This window comes from Neofelis nebulosa, chromosome 6, assembly GCF_028018385.1.
Source record: "Neofelis nebulosa isolate mNeoNeb1 chromosome 6, mNeoNeb1.pri, whole genome shotgun sequence".
Lineage (NCBI taxonomy): Eukaryota > Metazoa > Chordata > Mammalia > Carnivora > Felidae > Neofelis > Neofelis nebulosa.
In genome coordinates, this window is record NC_080787.1 from 8,800,613 (window position 1) to 8,823,145 (window position 22,533).

General features: G+C 41.4%; 1 protein-coding gene across 1 annotated transcript in view; it reads left to right on the plus strand.

The window, feature by feature from the left end:
• GPLD1 (glycosylphosphatidylinositol specific phospholipase D1) overlaps positions 1 to 22,533 on the plus strand; it is a 68,859-nt gene that overhangs the window by 14,812 nt on the left and 31,514 nt on the right. Inside the window, exons 3-10 of the mRNA XM_058732848.1 lie at positions 998 to 1,076; positions 4,186 to 4,283; positions 4,707 to 4,817; positions 6,706 to 6,754; positions 7,703 to 7,757; positions 16,738 to 16,845; positions 17,324 to 17,351; positions 17,445 to 17,584. Coding sequence (XP_058588831.1) covers positions 998 to 1,076; positions 4,186 to 4,283; positions 4,707 to 4,817; positions 6,706 to 6,754; positions 7,703 to 7,757; positions 16,738 to 16,845; positions 17,324 to 17,351; positions 17,445 to 17,584 — 668 coding nt within the window. The remainder of the gene's footprint in view (positions 1 to 997; positions 1,077 to 4,185; positions 4,284 to 4,706; positions 4,818 to 6,705; positions 6,755 to 7,702; positions 7,758 to 16,737; positions 16,846 to 17,323; positions 17,352 to 17,444; positions 17,585 to 22,533) is intronic.

Below are 22,533 nucleotides of genomic sequence, written 5' to 3' on the forward strand. Positions count from 1 at the left end.
GCCATGTTCATTACTAGCAAAATAGGTGCTCTGTACTCTACCTGTGAACACCTGGGCCCCTCCAACCTCTGCTGCAAAACCAGGCACTTTCCTGCTAGCTGAAGAAGCAGAGGGGGAGAGGGGGCTCCACCACGGAGTCTGGGAAATGTAGTCTTTGCTTTCTAGCCTCTAGAGACATCTGGGGCCCCCTAAAGGGGGTCAGAATGGAATGAAGTGAGCCAGTCACCCAAGGAAGACCCCTCCCCCCCCCAAGCGCAAAAGACATAATCTTACTCTAAAGCACAGGTAGCAGCTATAAACTTGTGTGTACGTAGTCGACCCTTGAACAACACAGGGACTGTGGGGGCGGGGTGGGGGCAATCCCCCAGGCAGTTGAATATCCAAATATAACTTTGACGCCCCAAAAACTTAACTACTAATAGCCTACTGTTGACCAGAAGCCTTACTGATGAGTCAATTAACACTTACTTTGTATAATATGTATTATATACCGTATTCTTCTAATAAAGCAAGGTAAAGAGACCATTAATGAGAAAATACATTAAAGAAAATACACTTAGAGTACTACATTTAGTGAGAAGAATCTGCATATAAGTGGATCTGCACAGTCCGAATCTGTGTTCAAGGGTCAACTGTGTAAATGTATATGTGCGTATATTGTGTGTATGTGCGTATTTTATGTACACGTATGTATGTCTGTATTCCTCTCTTTCACTGATTTTTCACCGGATCATTGAAAATCCTTCTACAAAGCAGTTGGCGAATTAGCCTTGGGGAAATCCCGCTCTGTTGGGTGAACGGAGCAAATAAGTGATTTTTGCTACTCCTTGATCCGCCTGTGTTTGCTAGGACAAGGTTCTCCATTGGAGGGCGTTGTCTTGGATTACGCGTGAGTTTTTATTATCACGTATGCCTGCCCTCCATCCTCCTGTTGTTGGTGGGCCTGTCCCAGGCTGCTGCCTCTTGCCCCTCATCTCTCCGTTTTCCTGCTCCCCAGCTGTTGCTTGAACACCAGGACGCGTATCAGGCGGGAGCCGTGTTTCCTGATGCGTTTTACCCCAGCATCTGCGAAAGAGGTAAGGTGGAGTGTTACAGACCACACGATGTCACCTTCACTTGAGCGGTAGGAATGGCTAGGATTTAAAACACACGACACATTATATTTTCCACTATTGTTGGTCAATGACTTGGTTCACGTTAGCTGCATTTTCCACGTAACCAAACCTTACCTACTTGAGCACGGAAATTCTGAGAATTTTCACGATCCTGTGCGCCCTTACTTTACTGCTTTGTGGTGGAAGAGAAAACATTTTGAAAGAGATTGAAGGCTCTGAGTTCTTGTTCTGTTAGCGTGTGACTTTCAAAAACTCTTGGCCGTGGGGAGTCTCTGTTTCTGCACCTGTAACGTAGTAAAAATGCCTGCTTGCCTCTTCACCGGATTTTTGTTGGTGTTAATGCATATTATTTTGTCAAGTGTTCTGCAGACCTGAGGTGGTGTTATCAGCAAATTGGGCTTATGGGTGTGTCAGTCGGAGTCCCCAGCAGGCATGGAAGGTGCTCCCCAGTGGAGTGATTTGAGGTGTTTTATAAGGCGACCATTTACAAAGACAGGGGCACAATATAAGAGAACTGGGGAGGATAGTGCAGGGAAGGGGCAGTTAATGGACAGGCTGCTGCATGGGGGACCACTTGCTGGGACCAGACCTTCAGCTGGGGATACAGCCAGTCCCTGTGACCCCACAGCAGGGGAGCTGGGAAAATGAATACCCCCATCTCTCTCTCTCTCCCTTCTCTTTGATCTCCTCTGTGCTCTCCCCATTGGCCAAACCCAACCCAAGCAAAGCTGGAGGGCAACGAGACCAGTTGAACAGGTCCTAGGGGCACAGGGTGGGGCAGAGAAGGGTGACCGTGGATCTGAGGGACAAATGGAAGACATCCAGTACGCTGGTCATCATGTAAACCATTTTTGGAATCTTGGAGTCATAGCCATTATCCCAATGTTTGGTTGAATACAGTGACGCTCGTAGGGTCAGTGGAATGTTTAGTGCCACACCTGTAGTCATGACCCCAGATAACTAAGCTTTTGTATTTCTCACGTTTGGAAGGTTGGGTTTTTCTTTTTTTTCTTCTGTTTCCTTCTTAGTCTGTTAACCATCCTTTCTTAATCTTGTTGTTTTGCCTGCTTGTTACAGCTTTTTTTTTTAAACCTATTTCCTCTTTAGCCCTTCCCAACACTGTGTTCAGGGAGCTATAATGTCTCGATAATTTAACAGTTCCTTGATCTCTTCCATAAAAAAGAAGTAAAAAGATTTTTTTTTTTTTGTCAATTAAACTTGAGAAAACTTGCTTAACTATGTGCCATTTTAAGAGACCAATTAAACACACAGTACTGCAGGCTTTGAGAAGAGTATAAAAGGGGTCCCCACTCTCCTGAATTTTCCATTTTTCCCACAGTGGTAGATGCCCTCCCCCAAACAGCACAGACCAATTCATCAGTGAGGTCGCTTAGAATTATAAAATATGGGTGCCTGGGTCAGTTAAGCATGACTTCAGCTCAGGTCATGATCTCACGGTTCATGGGTTTGAGCCCCGAGTCGGGCTCTGCCCTGACAGCTCAGAGCCTGGAGCCCGCTTCGGATTCAGTGTCTCCCTCTCTTTCTGCCCTTCCCCTGCTTGCACTCTGTGTCTCTCTCAAAAAATAAAAAAATAAAAAAATTATAAAATATGTACCAATTATGAGGAATTGGATGCAGACTCCTCTTAGACTTTTATGAAATTTTCCAGATTTCCCCTTGGTCTCACACATACCTACTTCCACAGCACCTGTCTCTTTCGTGTTTAGGGGTTCACTTTTATGGCATCTTTCGAAAGCAAATGTTCTCAAATGCTCAGCTGCCAAAGAAACAGCTTTGTTTTTACACTCCCGTTGCATCACTTTACCTAGTACTGAACAAATCCTGTAACTACAACAATGAGGACCATCCTAGCCAGGAATGGAAGGAACCCTGCCGACTCCTGTAACACAGCTTGGCTGTGGGGACAGGTACCTGCTGGCTGCCACCCCCCCCCCCCCCACCCCCAGGTCCTGGGTGGGCTTTCTTTTGCTTCTGGTCAGATTCCAGAGGGGAACAAAAGGCAATTTGGTTAAGGGGAGGTTTGTCAAAAACGGTTACCTCTATACTTAATTTTGGATTTGTACTGAGTTCTGTAAAATAGGAATTATAAGTTTTATCTCTAGGAAAACCATTAGCACAAATCAAATTTCTTAGTTGCAATGTCTCTGAAAATCATTTCCACAAAAACCAATGATCGAAAACTGGTCAGGCTGTTTTTACTTTAGCGACAGTGAAAATACTTGAACTGAGGGACCTAAACTCTGGAGTTTTGGCTTCAGTTGCCCCTCGTGACATTGGACACCCCAGGAAGAATGTGTGGCTTTGGGAGTTTTCGAGTAGATGTCTGGTCCCGTCTTTCTTATCCCCGCTGTGGAAATAAAGGGAATTAAGACACTCAGCTGATGCTTGGGGCCGGTGCCATTATAAAACAATTGTTGTAAATTAAAATGCTTGAAAGCCTTTGGAGTATATCTACTGTTGTCTTTTGTGCTGGTGGGGTGGACTGTGATGGATGGAGATTGCACACATGCACATATACACCCCCCCACACCTATACGCCCCCCTCCCACTGCACCTCCCCTCACACCACACACCCCTTCTCTCCTTCCCTTTATTATTTTTTTTAAAATTATTTTGTTTTGAGGGAGGGGCAGAGAGAAAGGGAGAGAGAATCCCAAGCGGGCTCCATCCTGTCAGTGCAGAGCCTGATGTGGGGCTCGATCTCACAAACCGAGCAATCATGACCCGAGCTGAAATCAAGAGTAGGATGCTTAACCAACTGAGCCACCCAGGCGCCCCCTCCTCTCCTTCCCTTTAGAGCACAGAATTGGAAACCCTTCCAGCTTCCATGGCAGCCCAGGTGATTTCAAGATGCTGTGAGCCAGTTCAGGCTCCTTTCTCTCTCTCTTTGTGCTGGCTCTTCTGTTCTAGAGGCTTCCCCTGCACATCAACAGAAGAAACTAAGAGACTCGGAGGGGAGGAGGAGGAGGGTCGTAGCGGGCAGCAGTGGTGGCAGATTTGGGAATCTCCAGCTTTTAAAGAAAGACTCCTGACACCTTTGTTTCATCAGGGCAATTCCATGATGTGTCTGAGAGCACTCACTGGACCCCATTTCTGAAAGCGAGCGTTCATTACATCCGAGAGAACTATCCTCTTCCTTGGGATAAGGTAGGCACGGCCCTCAAGCCAAGAAGAAATTCTCTTCTAGACCTGCCGAGTCCCTTGCTTATGTCTGCATCTACTCCGTTTGTCCCCCGTCCCCACGCCAGGCTCTGGGAGGGCTGCCCCCCACCCCCACCCCTGCATACCTTCAATGCCAAACATAGCATGTGGCTAGTTAATATCTGAATAAACCACTTAAAAATGTTTGGGCTATGTCCCTTTACTGTTTTGCTCCAAGGGTAATTAATCTGAAATCCGTAAAATATTTTGAAGAGTCCTTTGTGGTTTTTGTAACTGGAAACTACAATGTACCTGCCTCTAATTTTAGTGTTTAAGTCTCAGTAATGAAAATCATACTTATTAAAACTGTTAATAGGATTTGTATAGACAAACCCAAGCACCTAGGATTCTAATTCGCTTCTTTGGCAGGACACAGAGAAATTGGTGGCATTCTTGTTGGGAATCACCTCTCACATGGTGGCCGATGTCAGCTGGCACAGCTTGGGGATCCAGCAAGGGTTCCTCAGGACAATGGCAGCCGTGAGTACCTGTCTTTGGGTTAATGATGCTACGGGAGTGTTTCCCACCCAGGATTAAAAACTCACCCTTTTAGAGGAGAGGAGAACTTGAGATTATTCAGAGGTCATGTCATTTATTTTAAGAATAATTTACTACTTATTATTTATTCTCAAGCGGGTTAACATACAGTGTAGTCTTGGCTTCAGGAGTAACACCCAGTGCTCATCCCAACAAGTGCCCTCCTCAATGCCCATCACCCATTTTCCCCTTTCCCCTGCACCCCACCCCCTCAGTTTGTTCTCTGTATTTGAGTCTCTTATGGTTTGCCTCCCTCTGTTTTTATCTCAGTTTTCCTTCCATTCCCCTGTGATCATCTGTTAAGTTTCTCAGATTCCACACATGAGTGAAATCATGTGATACCTGTCTTTCTCTCATTTCACTTAGCCTAACGCCCTCCAGTTCCATCCACGTTGTTGCAAATGGCAGGATTTCATTCTTCCTCTTTGCCGGGTAGTATTCCATTGTGTACATAAACCGCATCTTCTTTATCCGTTCATCAGTTGAGGAACATTTGAGCTCTTCCCATAATTTGGCTATTGTTTGGAAGCAAGATTTCTTGCCCAAAGCAGGTCCATTACTATTTATGCCTCTTAATCTTCCTGCTGCCTATACGTTCATCACACAGGCATTAGCCATTCACTACTGTGCACTGAAAACGGCGATAAATGTGATGTTCTGTTTAGTCACAAACAATATTGGGGAAATTTCATGTTTTATTCATGTTGTGTATTAATAAGGATGTGAAGACCTGCCACTTAGTTCTACTTGAAAGTAATGGTTCTGCGTGTTTGTTTTTTCTTTTACTAAATTTTCTTTTTAAATTAAATTAAATTTCTTTTTAAATTAATTTAAATGAAATTAAATTTATTAAGTTATTAAATTAAATTAAATTTCTTTTTTTTTTTTTTTTTTTTTTTTTTTTTTTTTCAACGTTTTTTATTTATTTTTGGGACAGAGAGAGACAGAGCATGAACGGGGGAGGGGCAGAGAGAGAGGGAGACACAGAATCGGAAACAGGCTCCAGGCTCCGAGCCATCGGCCCAGAGCCTGACGCGGGGCTCGAACTCACGGACCGCGAGATCGTGACCTGGCTGAAGTCGGACGCTTAACCGACTGCGCCACCCAGGCGCCCCTTAAATTTCTTTTTAAATTAATTTTTTTTGTGTAGTCGATAGGCTGTTATATTAATTTCAGGTGTACAACATAGCAATTGGACGTCTCGGTTCATTATGCCAAGCTCACAAGTGTCACTGCCATCTGTCACCGCACAACACCACTATGCTACCATTACTGTGTCCCAATGCTGTACCTTTTATTTCCGTGATTAATCCATTTAACTGGAAGCCTGTGCCTCCTTCCCCCACTTCAGCCATTTTGCCCATCTTTTTGAATGTTCTGTATGAAAACGCCATTCCCCAAACTGAAAATGACGATCTTACCTGGTGACTCATTTCTGGAAGTCCCTTCTGGTCACCAGTTGACATTAGTACCATTCTGTGTAGAAGCTTATGTTTGGACTCAGTCAAGATTGTGTATATATCCTCTGAGGCGCAAACATTTGCAATAGCTTTATTTACTACCAGACAACAGGTATACAACTCAGCGGCTAATATAGTTTTGAACAAATAAAATAAGTATTTTAATATAATAGATATTTATTAATGTAAAATAAAATAATAAAATGAAACATGGTTTTGAAAATTGAGTCCATCCATATGTACCCTTAGCATTTCATTTGGTTAGACAGACAGTCACCTTCCCACTACTGGTTTGGCTGTGGGGTAGGGGTTTGGGCTACAGTTTGTGATGTATACATACACACACATCGGGTGTTCTCTTTCTTTTTCAGGTTGATTTTCATGGCTCTTATTCGGAGGCACATTCGGCTGGTGACTTCGGTACTATTTACACTTGCCAAATTTTCTTTTGCAGTGGTTATATCTCACTTGCTACGGAGTCACTATCTTAACTCTGTATTTTTCCCCCTATTTTGGTAACTTGCTTCTTTCTCCTTAACTGAGACCATTTCATAATGAATTAGAACTGGCCATGTGGTTCCCTTGAGTAAAAATGTAATTTTCATACTCTATGAAATAGGTATTAAGTCACTTTGTGAAACGACTAATAAACAGACAGGGGTCTAGATAGTAAGCAACGCTTCTGCGAGCGTCCTTGGGCAAAGACGTGCCTAGTTCATGTAGGCTTGGTGCATTATCTCTTTCTCATTCGTGTGTGTGTGTGTGTGTAAAATTCAACTTATACTAAAAAAACCCCCAAATATTTAAAGTAAAATATGTATTTTTTATCCTATCTTACCAGTACATATACTAACTAGCTATCTTAATAATTCATAGTATGGGTATACTTTAACACAGAAATTTATTTCCGAAAAGTTGCGTATGTGTATTTTTTTATTTAAAAAAATCACATTTCATCATTGACTTGTGTCATAATTTAGAAAAGCTTTACTTTATATCAGGTTGAAACTCCTTACCTAATATCACCTAATACTTCAGCTTTAAAGTGGCATCTTCCATTTTTTCCCATAGTAAATTACCTCCCAATATCCAAAGTAGATGGTGAATGGGGTTTTTAAAGAACTTTCATGGCTTGTCTTTCCTTCAAGTGAAAAACTCTTAATACGGGTATTTTTTCTTAATTCATATGTTTCACTGCCTAAGATATAAAAGATCGCCTTTTTCTTAAAGATATGCCTGTATCTGAAACAACAAACAGAAACGTGTGACGATGTGATAAATAACCTGGGTTATCCAAATTTGTGTTAAGGAAGCATGCTACATCTTGTCTCTGACTGACCAAATGTACGTATTTTTCTTGTACCCTAGGAGGAGATGTGTTGAGCCAGTTTGAGTTTAACTTTAATTACCTCGCACGGCACTGGTAAGAGCAAGTACACTCACATATGTGTTCCCTAAATGGCATTGACCCTTCTTATCCCTCTAGAAAATATAAATGTAAAATTGTAAACCTGTAAATTCTGAAAGGTAAAACTACAGATTAGAACGGTCTAAGTAGCTTCTTTAAACTTGTGAATTATACCATGTAAAAATGCATACTTTAAAAAATTTTTTAAATTATTATTGAGAGACAGAGTGAGACAGAGCATGAGCAGGGAAGGGGCAGAGAGAGGGAGACACAGAATCCGAAGCAGCCTCCAGGCTCTGAGCTGTCGGCACAGAGCCCAATGGGGGGCTCGAACTCACGAGCCGTGAGATCATGACCTGAGCTGAAGTCGGATGCTCAGCCTACTGAGCCACCCCGGGTGCCCCTAAAAATGCATATTTATAAAAAAAAAAATAAGATGATGTACACCTGTGCAGCTACCACTCAGCTTAAGAAATGGAGCCTTACTGGAATCTTACAAGTTCCTTGCCCTCCCTCCCTTCTTACCTTCTCTCCCACTGGGGTAACCACTACTGTGGGTTTCCTGTTAATCATTTTGTTGCTTTTCTCTATAGTCTAAAACACAGGGATGTGTCCATATACAAAATAGTACATTTTTTAAGTTTTTAAAAAAATGTTTATTTATATTTGAGAGACAGAGACAGAGCATGAATGGGGAAGAGGCAGAGAGAGAGAGGGAGACACAGAATCCGAAGCAGGATCCGGGCTCCAAGCTGTCAGCACAGAGCCCGATGCAGAACTCCAACCCACAAGCTGAGAGATCATGACCTGAGGCGAAGTCGGACGCTTAGCCGACTGAGCCACCCAGGCGCCCCAGTAGTACACGGTTTTAAACTTTAGATAAATAGAATCGTATAGCACATATTCCTCAAATTTTGCTTACGCTTCTGTTTCTGAGATACAGTCACATGGATGTGTTTGGCGGTAGTTCGTTCATTTTTCACCACTACGTGGTATCCATTTCATGGGCAGAGCAGGTGAATTACTCTGTTCTCACGTGGATGGATACGTAAGCCATAGGGAGTGTTTTGGCTTCACACATCGCGTTGCCATGAACGTTTCTGTACGTACACCAGAGAGGAACCTCTCTCATAATCACCACTAGACATGGAATTGGTGGGTCGTAGGGCATGTGCGTGTTTAACTCCACTAAGCAAGCCCAGACTTTCAGAAAGGTCTTCCCAATTTCTGCTCTCCGCAGTTTTGTATAGTAGTTATATGTATTTTTTTTCTTTTGACGTTTACATTTTCTCCAATGCTGGGTACTGTCCAACTTGAAAATAACCTGTTCGGTGTGTAATGGTACCTCATTAAAGTTTTAATTTGCATTTCCCAGATGACTAATAATGAGGTTGAACGTTCTTTCATATTTGATTGTTCGTGTTTGATAGTAAGTGAAAATCCGATTTGGTGTTTGGCCTATTTTTCTGTTGGTTTGCTTATCCTTTTTGCTTGTTTCTGAGTGTTCTTTGCATATTAGGGCTCCTAATGTTTGGTCCGTTTATCATTATTTGTTACAAATATCTTTTTACGGTGTGCGGCATGTCTTTTTACTTATGATGTGTTTCAATAAGCAGAACTTAATTTTAACCTATAGTAATTGAATATATCGGTCTTTTCCTTTGTAATTTGTACTTATGATGTCTTATTTAAGAAATCCTTCCCTACTTGAGGGCGTGAGATTATTCTCCTACTTAGCCTTCAAGAGCTTTTATAGTTTTATTTTTTAAACTTTGCCTTTCATCTACCTGGAGTTAATCTTTTGTATATTCTGAGATAAAATCTGATTTTCTTTCTTTCTGGAGACAGAACTGATCGTCTCCAGATCAGGGCACTTATCCATAGCCTCCCCTTTCCTCACTGGTCTGTAATGCCCTCTCTGACATAAATTAAATTCCAGATGTATTTGGGTCCATTTCTGGGCTTTCTGTTTTGTTCTATTGATCTAATTGTCCGCGAGCAATACTGATTTTGAAAAATTACAGTGACTTTATAACACATCTTGACATGTGGTAGGGCTGGTCTCTCCGCCTGTCCTTTTTCTTCAGACATACCTTGCATATTCTTTTGCCTTGGCTCTTTCAAGTCAAGTGATAGGAGCAAGTTGCCATGTTCTGAGAAAAATCTTGTTGGAATTTTTATTAGAATTTTATTGAATCTCGAGCTCCATCGGAAGAGAATTTACAGCTTTGCAATATTGAGTCTTCTTATCCATAAATCTGTTATATAGTTTATTTAACTCTTCTTTAATGACTTTAAAGTTTCACAAGTTCTGTCATCAAGGTCTTACATATTTTATTTGATTTGGTTGCAGAGGCTTTTTATTTGCTACCATAAGTGGTAACTTTTGGTACCAGTTTTTTCTAATTGATTGTTGCTGTGTAGAAATGCAAGTGACTTTCTAATTTTGACTTTTGTATCCAGCAACTAATTTAAATGTATCTGGAGATGCTTTCAAATTTACGGTAGACTCACAATGCCTCATCTACAGATTGTCACCATTTTGCTTTTCCTATTTCCTCCAGAAATTTCCTTTTTCTGGTGCATCACCCTGGCTAATGTTTTCAGTTCCGTAGAAGTGGTGATACTGCGGGGCACCTGGGTGGCTCAGTTGGTTAGGCGTCTGACTTCAGCTCGGGTCATGATCTCACCGTTCGTGGGTTCAAGCCCTGCGTCAGGCTCCGTGCTGACGGCTCAGAGCCTGGAGTCTGCTTCGGATTCTGTGTCCCCCTCTCTCTCTGCCCCTCCCCTACTCATGCTCTGTTTCTCTCTTTCTCAAAAAATAAATAAACATTAAAAAAGTGGTGATACTGAACATGCTTACCTTGCTTGTGATCTTGAAGAAAATGCTTTCAAAATTCATCGCGTATAATATTTGCTGTGGGTTTTTGTGACTATCCTTTATCAACTCAAGGTAATTCCCTTCTATTTCAGTTTGCTAGTAGTTTTTGTTATGAATTAACTTCTTATGGATTGAACTCTGCATCTGTTGAAATAGTTCTCTCTTCCTTAATCTGTTAATACAGTGATTCTATTAATCTTACATTTGCCAATATTTAATCAAGTTTAATTCCTGGGACAAACCAACTTTGGCATAGCTTATTTTCTGTTTAATATTTGTTACATCTGTTGCTGCCTGGGCTTTTGCGTTTTTGTGTATGGGTGAGCTTGTACTGCGATTTTCCTTTCCTCTGTCCTTGTTTGGTTTTGGTATCAAGGTTGGGCCGGCTTCATGACATCTGGTGGAGAGTGTTCCTTCCTTTTCCGTTCTCTGGAAGTCTGTGTAAGATCAAAACTTCGTTTTCCTGAATGTTTAGTAGACTTTGTAAAGCCCTCTAGGCCGGGTGTTCTTTGTAGAGACTTCTTAAAAACTTCTGTAATGGTTATAGGGCTATAGAGTTTTTTAACTTCTTCTTAAGGAGTTTTATTTTTCTAGGACTTTTCCATTTCCTCTGTTTAAACACTGTAGCATAAGGTTGTTCATAATTTATTTTTTTCTTTATTTGTACTTGTGTTCCCTTGTCATCCATAAATGTTCTTTATCCTGTTTTTTCTTACATCTTCTCCAATGACTCTCAAATAATGTTTTTCAGGTTTATTATTTTTAAAGAATGAACTTTTGGCTTTATTGATCCTCTCTGTTACATGTTCCCTTTCTCTTTCCTTACTTTTTACTCATATATTTATTTCCTTCAGGTTCTCCTAAAATTTGTAGAGTCTTTTTAAGTTTTTAAATTTAATGCCAGTATCGTTAACCTAGTGTTATATTAGCGTATGATATAGTGATTCAGCAAATCTGTCCATGACTTGGTGCTCACCATGATAAATGTACTCTTAATCCCCTTTATCTGTTGCACTCCTCCCCCCACCCATCTCCCTTCTGGTAATCATCAGTTTCTTCTCTATACTTAAGGGTCGGTTTCTTCTTTTCTCTCTCTCTTTTTTTCCTTTGTTCATTTGTTTTCTTTCCTAAACTCCACATCTGAATGGGATCACATGGTATTTGTCTTTCTCTGACTTATTTCACTTAGCATTATACTCTCTAGTTCACTCCATGTTGTTGCAAGATTCCATTCTTTTTTTATGGCCAATTAATATTCCATCATGTATATATAGACCACACCTTCTTTATCTGTTCGTCAGTTGATGGGCATTTGTGCTGCTTCCTTAATTCGGCTCTTGTAGATAATACTGCTGAAAACATTGGGGTGCACATATCCCTTTGAATTAGTATTTTTGTATCCTGTGGGTAAACACCCTGTGGTGCAATTGCTGAATTGTAGGGAAGTTCTATTTTTAACTTTTTGAGGAACCTCCACACTGTTTTCCACAGTGGCCATACCAGTTTGCACGTCCACCAACAGCGTACGACGTTCCTTTTTCTCCACATCCTTGCCAACACCTGTTGTCTCTTGTGTTGTTGATTTTAGCCATTCTGACAGGTGTGAGGTGGTATCTCATTATAGTTTTGATTTGTATTTCCCTGATGATGAGTGATGTTGAGAGCATCTTTCCATGTGTCTGTTGGCCCTCTGGATGTTTTCTCTGGAGAAATGTCCATGTTCTCTGCCCATTTTAAATTGGTTTAGTTGTTCTTTTGGTGTTGACTTATATCAGTTCTTTATATATTTTGGATATTAACCCTTTATCAGGTATGTCATTTGAAAATATCTTCTCTCATTCAGTAGGATGTTTTTAGCTTTGCTGATTGTTTCCTTTGCTGTGCAGAAGCTTTTTATTTTATGAAGTCCCAATAGTTTATTTTTGCTTTTATGTCCCTTGCCTCAGGAAACATATCAGAAAAATGTTGCTATGGCTGATGTCAAAGAAATTACTCCCTGTGATCCCTTCTAGGGTTTTTATGGTTTCAGATCTCACATTTAGGTCTTTAATCCATTTTGAGTTTATTTTTGCGTATGGTGTAAAAAAGTGGCCGAGTTTCATTCTTCTGCATGTTGCTGTCCAGTTCTCCCAGCACCATTTGTTGAAGAGACTGTCTTTTTCCCATTGGATATTCTTTCCTGCTTTGTCAAAGATTAACTGATCATATAGTTGTGGGTTCACTTCTGGGTTTTCTACTCTGTTCCATTGATTTATGTCTATTTTTGTGCCAGTATCCCACTATTTTGATTAATGAAGCTTTGAAATATAACTTGATGTCTGGAATTGTGATGCCTCCAGCTTTGCTTTTCTTTTTGAAGATTGCTTTGGCTACTCGGGGTCTTTTGTGGTTCTGTACAAATTTTAGGACTGTTCTAGCTCTGTGAAAAATGCTCTTGGTATTTTGATAGGGATTGCATTGAATAGTAGATTGCTTTGGGTAGTATTGACATTTTAACGATATTTGTTTTTCCAATCCATGAATATGGAATGTCTTTCCATTTTTTGGTGTGTCGTCATCAATTTCTTTCATCAGTATTTTGTAGTTTTCAGAGTATAGGTCTTTCACCTCTTCTGTTCCTAGATATTTTATTGGTTTTGGTGCATTTGTAAATGGGATTATTTCCTTAGTTTCTCTTTCTGCTACTTCATTATTAGTATATAGAAATACAACAGAATTTTATACATTGACTTTTGTATCCTGTGATCCTACTGAATTCATTTATCATCTCTAGTATTTTTTTGGTGGTGTCTTTAGGGTTTTCTATAGATAGTATCCTGGCATTTGCAAATAGTGATAGTTTTACTTTTTCCTTACCAATTTGGATGCCTTTTATTTATGTTGTCCAATTGCTGTGGCTAGAACTTCCAATACTATGTTAAATAACGGTGGCGAGAGTGGACATCGGCATCTTGTTCCTGACTTTAGAGGAAAGACTCTCGGTTTCTCACCACTGATTATGATGTTCACTGTGGGTTTTTCATATATGGCTTTTCTTATGTTGAGGTATGTTCCCTTTAAACCTATCTTGTGGAGGGTTTTTATCATGAATGGATGTTGTACTTTGTCAAATGCTTTTTCTGCATCTATTGAAATGATCATAAGGCTTTTATTCTTTCTTTTATTGATATGATATGTCGCATTGATTTTGTGAATACAGAACCACTCTTTGAACCCAGGAATAAATCTTACTTGATTATGGTGAATGGTTTTTTTTTTGTTTTGTTTTGTTTTGTTTTTTTAATGTATTGTTGGATTTGGTTTGCTAGTATTTTGTTGAGGGTTTTTGCATCTGTGTCCATCAGATACTGGCCTGTACCTCTGGTTTTTAGTGGTGTCTTTATCTGGTTTGGGTATCAAAGTAATGCTGGCCTCATAAAACGCATTTGGAAGTTTTCTTTTGTCTTCTATGTTTTGTAATAGTTTGAGAAGAACAGGTATTAACTCTTCTTTGTATGTTTGGTAGAATTTGCCTGTGAAGCCATCTGGCTCTGGACTTTTGTTTATTGGGGGTTTTTTGATTACTGATTGAATTTCATTAACGATAATTGGTCTGTTGAAATTTTCTACTTCTTCCTGATTCAGTTTTGGTAGGTTATATGTTCCTAGGAATTTATCCATTTCTTCTAGATTGTCCAATTTGTCGTCATAGAATTTTTCTTAATATTCTCTTACAATTCTTTCTGTTTCTGTGGTGTCAGTCATTACTTTTCCTCTTTTGGGGGGGGTTGTTTATTTACGACCTCCCTCTCTCTCTCTCCCTCTCTCTCTCTCTCTCTCTCTCTCTCTCTCTCTGATGACTCTGGCAAGAGGTTCGTCCATTTTCAAGGAACCAAGTAGGCTCCCCAGTGTGATAATCTGCTTCTTGCCCCTCTCTGAAACCATGGCTCCCTCCCTCTGATAGCCAGACCTGTGGGGTTTAGCCCACACCATGTCTCTACCCTTTCCACCCTCTTTAATGTGGCCTCTTCTCAACATTTAGTTGTGGAGGCTCTTCTGCCAGTCTTTGGGTCATTTTTGGGGTTGTCTGTCTGCACTGATGTGAGTGTTGTCTAGTTGTACCCATGGGACAAGATCCATTTAGGGTCCTCCCACTCCGCTGTCTTTGCCAGGAGTCTCCTGTTGAGTCTTGATTTGAGACCTAACATATGATCAACACTCGTAAATAGTCCATATGCGCTTGAAAAGATTGTTCTCCAACTTTTGGTCTAATGTACGTATGCTTATTAGCTTAAGCTTATTAAATTTACTGTTAAAATGATAAATAAACTAGCCTTTTTATTTTATATTAGGTCGATCTAATAATTACCAAGAAATTTGTTAAAAAAAATTTCCCCTGGCGATGGTGGATTGTTTTCCATTTTCTTGAAGCTCTGTCAATTTGCTATATAGACGTTTTGAAGATATGTTGTCAGGTACATTCAAGTTTAAAAATCTTACATCTTTAGGGTGAGTCGAACCTTTTCCTCATGACGTGGTGACCCTCTTCATTGCCAATGAATGCTTATTGCCTTCCAGTCTCCTTTAGCAACTATCACTGTCGTTACGCTGGCTCTCTTGGTTATGTCCCATGGTGCTTGAATTCCTCACGGCTGGACTTCGAGTTGCATGTCTCCAGGCAGGGTTTGTCGACTTCTGCAGGCTCCCGGGAGACACTGTTAACCTAGGACCATACGGAGTTACATTCAGCCCTTGAAGTTGTTCTGACTACAGAGATAGCACGAATGCAGGACAGACCATTTGTGCGACTGGTGGTAGTTACCAATGTTAGGGGGACAACTATATCTTTTCCCCTTTATCCATTGTCAGTTTCTTGGCTGACCTTGACAGGTTAGGTTGGTTTCTAGCTAATACTCATGCAGAGGCGTAGCCATTAGTTCAGAGTCTCCTCCGAGGTGGAAACCAGCTTTGGCTGGTTTCTGTGCTTTAGCCCATACCTTCTGCAGCCCTTCACAATCGCCAAGAGCTCGGGGCAGAGCCTGGCTTCCCCACTTGCTTACCTCTTCAAGTTTTCAGTTTCAATTTATTTTGGGCCTTTGGAAAATTTTCACTTTCTTGCTAGCTTCGTGATTCATCTAAAAAAAATATTTTTGTTATTTTGTCCAGCCCGGAGCTATTTTTATTGGGAGGACCACTCTGGTGCTCTTTAAAAAAAAAAAAAAAAAAAAAAATGGATCTCTCCATAGAGTCTTTTTTCATAAATATACTAAAATCAGGTTTTATTTGGTTGTGATTTCTGTCTGGTGTATTCTAAGGTTTCAGAAATAAAAACGGAAGATGATTCAGCATTAATCTAATGTATGCTGCTCTTTTGACTGAAATAAGGAATATTGTGAATCAAAACCTGACTTAGAATTCTTTTTACTGTCTCATTTCTTACTTCTGTGTGGTCTAAACCAGGATGTTGGGGTGAGGAGCCATTTCGGTGTTTTTAAAAAAATATTTTGTAATGTTTATGTATTTTTGAGAGAGAGAAGGAGAGAGAGAGAGAAGGAGAGAGAATGAATGGGGGAGGGGCAGACAGAGAGGGAGACACAGAACCCAAAGCAGGCTTCAGGCTCTGAACTGTGAGCGCAGAGCCTGATGAGGGGCTCGAACTCACAAACCGTAAGCTCATGACCTGAGCCGAAGTTGGACGCTTCACCAACTGAGCCACCCAGGCGCCCCCAATTTTGGTGTTTTAAAACTAAGAACTTTCAATAGCAATTCAGTGCTCAAAAGAATAAAAATATATTGCTCCTTGAACTGAATTCACAAGACTAATTCTTTTGACATGTTAGAGTTCGTTTCCTGTCTTTCAATGTACCTCCATAAATATCGGGTGAAGGTACAGTTGTTTGCTGTGCATCTTTGGGGAAATCAGTTCACTTTTCTGTGCTTTAGCTTCCTCTGATGTCAAGCAGGAATGTAGTAATTCCAAGCACCGGGGCTTGTAGGTAGGACGAAATAAATAGTTCATGGAAAGCCCTTTGCATAATTCCTGGCCCAAAGTAATCATGGAGTGAACAGTAGCTGCTCTTGCTGGCCATTTATCTTTAATTTCAGAATCTTATCTTATTCTAACGCCTTTCTCAGGTATGTGCCCGTCCAAGATCTGCTGGGAATTTACAAGAAGCTCTATGGCCGAGAAGTCATCACCAAAAGTGCAATCGTTGACTGTACCTACCTTCAGTTCTTGGAAATGTAGGTGTCGCCCAGAGGAGAGCTTACAACTGATCTCAGTGTGACTTCCTTAGAGTGCTTTTTTTTTTTTTTTTTTTTTTTTTAATTTTTTTTTTTCAACGTTTTTTATTTATTTTTGGGACAGAGAGAGACAAAGCATGAACGGGGGAGGGGCAGAGAGAGAGGGAGACACAGAATCGGAAACAGGCTCCAGGCTCCGAGCCATCAGCCCAGAGCCTGACGCGGGGCTCGAACTCACGGACCGCGAGATCGTGACCTGGCTGAAGTCGGAGGCTTAACCGACTGCGCCACCCAGGCGCCCCTAGAGTGCTTTCTGACGTTTTAGTTTCCTGAGTTGGGTTTTGGATTTACGGGATTTTGCTTATTCAAAGGCAGTTGCATGATAGTAGCTACATGTTAGTGGAGTTTTTTCTTCATTATCTGCTTCGCTTCTCTGTACAAACCACACTCACAGGCAAAATTGTTGTTCATGTTGCAGGTATGGTGAGATGCTAGCCGTTTCCAAGGTAAAGGCTTCATTCTTCACAATCTCAATTTAAAGGATTACAAAGACCCCAGGAAAAGCACTTATTGATAACTTTTCTTTTTCTCTACTGTAGCTTTATCCCACTTATTCCAGAAGATCCCCGTTTTTGGTGGAACAATTCCAAGAATATTTCCTGGGGGGACTGGATGACATGGCGTATTGGTCCACGAACATCTTCCGTCTGACGAGCTTCATGTTAGAGAACGGGACCAGGTGAGATCTGGCTCTACTTGTATGCGGTCCTCCTGCCCTGTCCACCCCCCCCCCCCCCCCCCCGCCAACTATTGTGCTCAGGTTTTCCACTGATCAAATGCAAAGCTCTCGTGAAGTGCTAGCCTCTCTCATAACCAAGGAGGGAGAGCAAGGAACTCCCTCCCTCGTCTCAAAGCTCAGACGCGCTCCCATGTGGTTACATGTGCTGCTGTCTCCAGTTTTGGGGACGGAGAGGTGGATCCTGCAGGACTGTGGTCAGTGGGAGGGCCCCCTGTCCACCCCTGTGCTGCGTCCCCTCTTCGGGGAGGACCCGAGCTGTGCGCAGGCTCCGGCAGCCAGGGCCCAGTGAGCCTCCTCTCCTCCTGCCGCCGTCTCAGGGTTAAAGGGTTTCAGAGGCCGCTGCACCAAACTCCCTCCTCCGAAGTGAAACGAGGAGTGGATGCATTTGTAAATCACAGCCTTCGGTTGGAGTCTGACATTCAGCCCGTGTGGAACAGCGTCTGGAGCGCCAGCTCCCGCCCTGCATGTCCAGGATGAGTGTTAACCGGGGCCTCCGACCAGGGTAGACCAGCCCACTTCCAGCCGCAGTAGACCTTTGGGCTCACAGAGTCTCCCCGCCGGATGAGGGAGCCAAGGCTCCTCTCGGATCTGGCTTGCAACCACCCCACTGAGTATGCAGCCCCCGTGCACTGCGCAGCTAAGTGGGGTGGGGGGTGGTCTGGAGAGGGAGCAGCGGAGGCAGCACCCCATGCAGACAAGGGCAGTGGGAAAGAGGGTTTTAGGGCCGGATCTGTACCAGATGGCGGCTGCTCCAGGTAAGGAGTATAGGACTGGGGTTATAAATTGGAGAGGCCCAAATGTGTGTAGCTCTGGGATATTATATGCTGGATGCTATTCTTTTGGCCTTAAAGACATTTGCTAGTATTCGGGGCTGGCTCATTTGGTCAGGCGTCCGACTTCAGGTCGGGTCATGATCTCACCATTAGTGGGTTCAAGGCCCACGTCAGGCTCCGTGCTGACAGCTCAGAGCCTGGAGCCTGCTTGGGACTCTGTGTCTCCCTCTCTCCCTGTCCCTCCCCTGCTCACATTCTGTCTGTCTGTCTCTCTCTCTCTCTCTCTCAAAAATAAACAAACATGAAAAAAATAAAAACACTTTTAGTATTCAGAGAACGTTAACCATAATTATATATTGTGATTTGGAACAGAATTCCCTTACGTGATAAATTTGACATTAGACTGTAAATATTAAACCTATTTTAAGTAGCTGGGGAACAGTGAGATAAACAATCCAATATAAATACTATTTTTAATAGTGAAATAAGCCTCCGGTGAAATCTCCAGGCTCTCCTTCTGTGGCCATGGGTTTTGGGTGCACACGATGGTAGACGATGGGCTTTGGAATTTTCCAGACCTGCCACTCACTGCTGGGTTATCCCAAGCAAGTAACTAAGCCTCCCTGAGCTTTGTTTTCTCATCTGTGAAATGGGGGCAGAAATAATTCTATCTTTGATCGCGGGGCTGTTGGGAGGTCCACCTGAGGGCGCTCGTGTAAATGGTTCAGTGTGTAGGAAGCACTTCATAAATGTTGGCTCCTAGTGTTAGGACCACCATCGGAAGGAAGTTCAGTTTATGTGGGTCATGTGAGTGTGAATGACCTGCGTCTATTTGTTTTAAAGATTTTCTCTCTTTTTAATTTAAAAAACAATTTTAAATTAATTTTTAAATTTACATCCAAGTTAGTTAGCATCTAGTGCAATAATAACTTCAGGAATGGAATCCCGTTATTTGGGAATCCCCATATAACCCCCAGGGCTCCTCCCAACAAGTGTCCTCCTTGATGCCCCTTCCCCGTTAAGCCCTCCCCCCTGACTCATCACCCTTCCAGCATCTTCCTTGATGCCCCTCCCCCGTTAAGCCCACCCCCCCCCCACTCACCACCCTTCCAGCAATCCTCAGTTTGTTCTCTGCATTTAAGAGCCTCTTATGTTTTGTCCCCCCTTGTTGTTTTTATGTTATTTTTGCTTCCCTTTCCTTATGTTCATCTGTTTTCTATCTTAAGTTCCACATATGAGTGAAGTCATATATTTGTCTTTCTCTAATTTCACTTAACATAATACCCTCTAGTTCCATCCACATAGTTGCAAATGGCAAGATTCCATTCTTTTTGATTGCAAGTAATACTTCATTGTGTGTGTGTGTGTATGTATATATATATATATATATATATATATATATATATACATACACACACACACCACATCTTCTTTTAAATTTGTTTTAAATGTTTATTTATTTTTGAGAAGGAGTCAGAGTGAGCAGGGGAGGGGCAGAGAGTGGGAGACACAGAATCCGAAGCAGGCTCCAGGCTCTGAGCTGTCAGCACAGAGCCTGATGTGGGGCTTGAACTCACGAACTACAAGATCATGACCTGAGCTGGAGTCAGACACTTAACTGAGCCACCCAGACACCCCAATATACCACATCTTCTTTATCCATTTCATCCGTCAATGGACATTTGGACTCTTTCCATACTTTGGCTATTGTCAATAGTGCTACTATAAACATTGGGGTGCATGTGCCCCTCGAAACAGCTTACCTGTATCCATCCCTTGGATAAATACCTAGTAGTGCAATTGCTGGGTCATAGGGTAGTTCTATTTTTAATTTTTTGAGGAACTTTCATTCTGTTTTCCAGAGTGGTTGCACCCGTTTGCATTCCCACCAACAATGCAAAAGAGATCCTCTTTGTCCACATCCTCTCCAACATCTGTTGTTGCCTGAGTTGTTAATGTTGGCCATTCTGACAGGTGTGAGGTGGTATCTCTTTGTGGTTTTGAGTTGTCTTTCCCTGATGATGAGTGATGTTGAGCATGTTTTCATGTGTCGGTTGGCCATCTGGATGTCGTCTTTGGAGAAGTGTCTATTCATGTCTTTTGCCCATTTCTTCACTGGATTATTTGAATTTTGGGTGTTGAGTTTGATAAGTTCCTTATAGATTTTGTATACTAACCCTTTTAACTTGATATTTCATTTGCAGATCTCTTCTCCCATTCCGTCAGTTGCCTTTTAGTTTTGCTGATTGTTTCCTTTGCTGTGCAGAAGCTTTTTATTTTGATGAGGTCCCAGTAGTTCATTTTTGCTTTTGTTTCCCTTGCCTTTGGAGACGTGTTGAGTAAGAAGTTGCTGTGGCTGAGGTGAAAGAGGTTTTTGCCTGCTTCCTGCTTGAGGATTTTGATGGCTTCCTGTCTTAGATTTAGGTCTTTCATCCATTTTGAGTTTGTTTTTGTGTATGGTGTAAGAAAGTGTCCGGATTCATTCTTCTGCATGTTGCTGTCCAGTTTTCCCAGAACTACTTGCTGAAGAGACTGTCTTTATTCCATTGGATATTCTGTCCTGCTTTGTCAAAGATTAGTTGGCCATACGTTTGTGGGTCCATTTCTGGGTTCTCTATTCTGTTCCATTGATCTGAGTGTCTGTTTTTGTGCCAGTACCATACTGTCTTGATGATTACAGCTTTGTAATACAGCTTGAAGTCTGGGATTGTGATGCCTCCAGCTTTGCTTTTTGGGGTCTTTGGCTATTTGGGGTCTTTTGTGGTTTCATACAAATTTTAGGATTGTTTGTTCTAGCTCTGTGAAGAATGCTGGTGTTATTTTGATAGGGATTGCATTGAATATGTAGATTGCTTTGGGTAGTATTGACATTTTAACAATATTTGTTCTTCCTATCCAGGAGCATGGAATCTTTTTCCATTTTTTTGTGTCTTCTTCAATTTCTTTCATCAGCTTTTTGTAGTTTTCAGTGTATAGATTTTTCACCTGTTTGGTTAGATTTATTCCTAGGTATTTTATTGTGGTTTTTGGTGCAATTGTAAATGGGATCAATTCCTTGATTTCTCTTTCTGTTGCTTCATTATTGGTGTATAGGAATGCAACCGATTTCTGTGCATTGATTTTATATCCTTCAACTTTGCTGAATTCATGGATCAGTTCTAGCAGGTTTTTCGTGGAATCTTTTGGGTTTTCCATACAGAGTGTCATGTCATCTGCAAAGAGTGAAAGTTTGACCTCCTCCTGGCCGATTTGGATGCCTTTGATGTCTTTGTGTTGTCTGTTTTCTGAAGCTAAGACTGCCAATACTATGTTGAATAACAGTGGTGAGAGTGGACATCCCTGTCTTGTTCCTGACCTTAGGGAGAAAGCTCTCAGTTTTTCCCCATCGAGGATGATGTTAGCGTTAGGTGTTTCATATATGGTGTTTATGGTCTTGAGGTGATCCTTCTATCCCTACTTTCTGGAGGGTTTTTTTCCAAGAAAGGATTCTGTATTTTGTCAAATGCTTTCTCTGCATCTATTGAGAGGATCATGTGGTTCTTGTCCTTTCTTTTATTGAGGTGATGTATCACATTGATTGTTTTGCAGATGTTGAACCAGCCCTGCATCCCAGGTATAAACCCCATTTGGTCATAGTGAATAAGTCTTTTAATGTATTGTTGGATTTGGTTGGCTAGTATCTTGTTGAGGATTTTTGCGTCCATGTTTATCAGGGATATTGGTCTATAGTTCTCCTTTTCAGTGGGGTCTTTGGTTTTGGAACCAAGATAATGCTGGCTTCATAGAAAGAGTTTGGAAGTTTTCCTTCCATTTCTATTTTTTGGAACAGCTTCAAGAGAATAGGTGTTAACTCTTCTTTAAATGTTTGGTAGAATTCCCCTGGAAAGCCATCCGGCCCTGGACTGTTGTTATTTGGGAGATTTTTGATTACTAATTCGATTTCTTTACTGGTTATGGGTCTGTTCAAATTTTCTATTTCTTGTTTCAGTTTTGGTAGTGTATATGTTTCTAGGAATTTGTCCATTTCTTCCGGATTGCCAACTATATTGGCATATAATTGCTCGTAATATTCTTAATATAGTTTGTATTTCTTTTTTATTTATTTATTTATTTTTT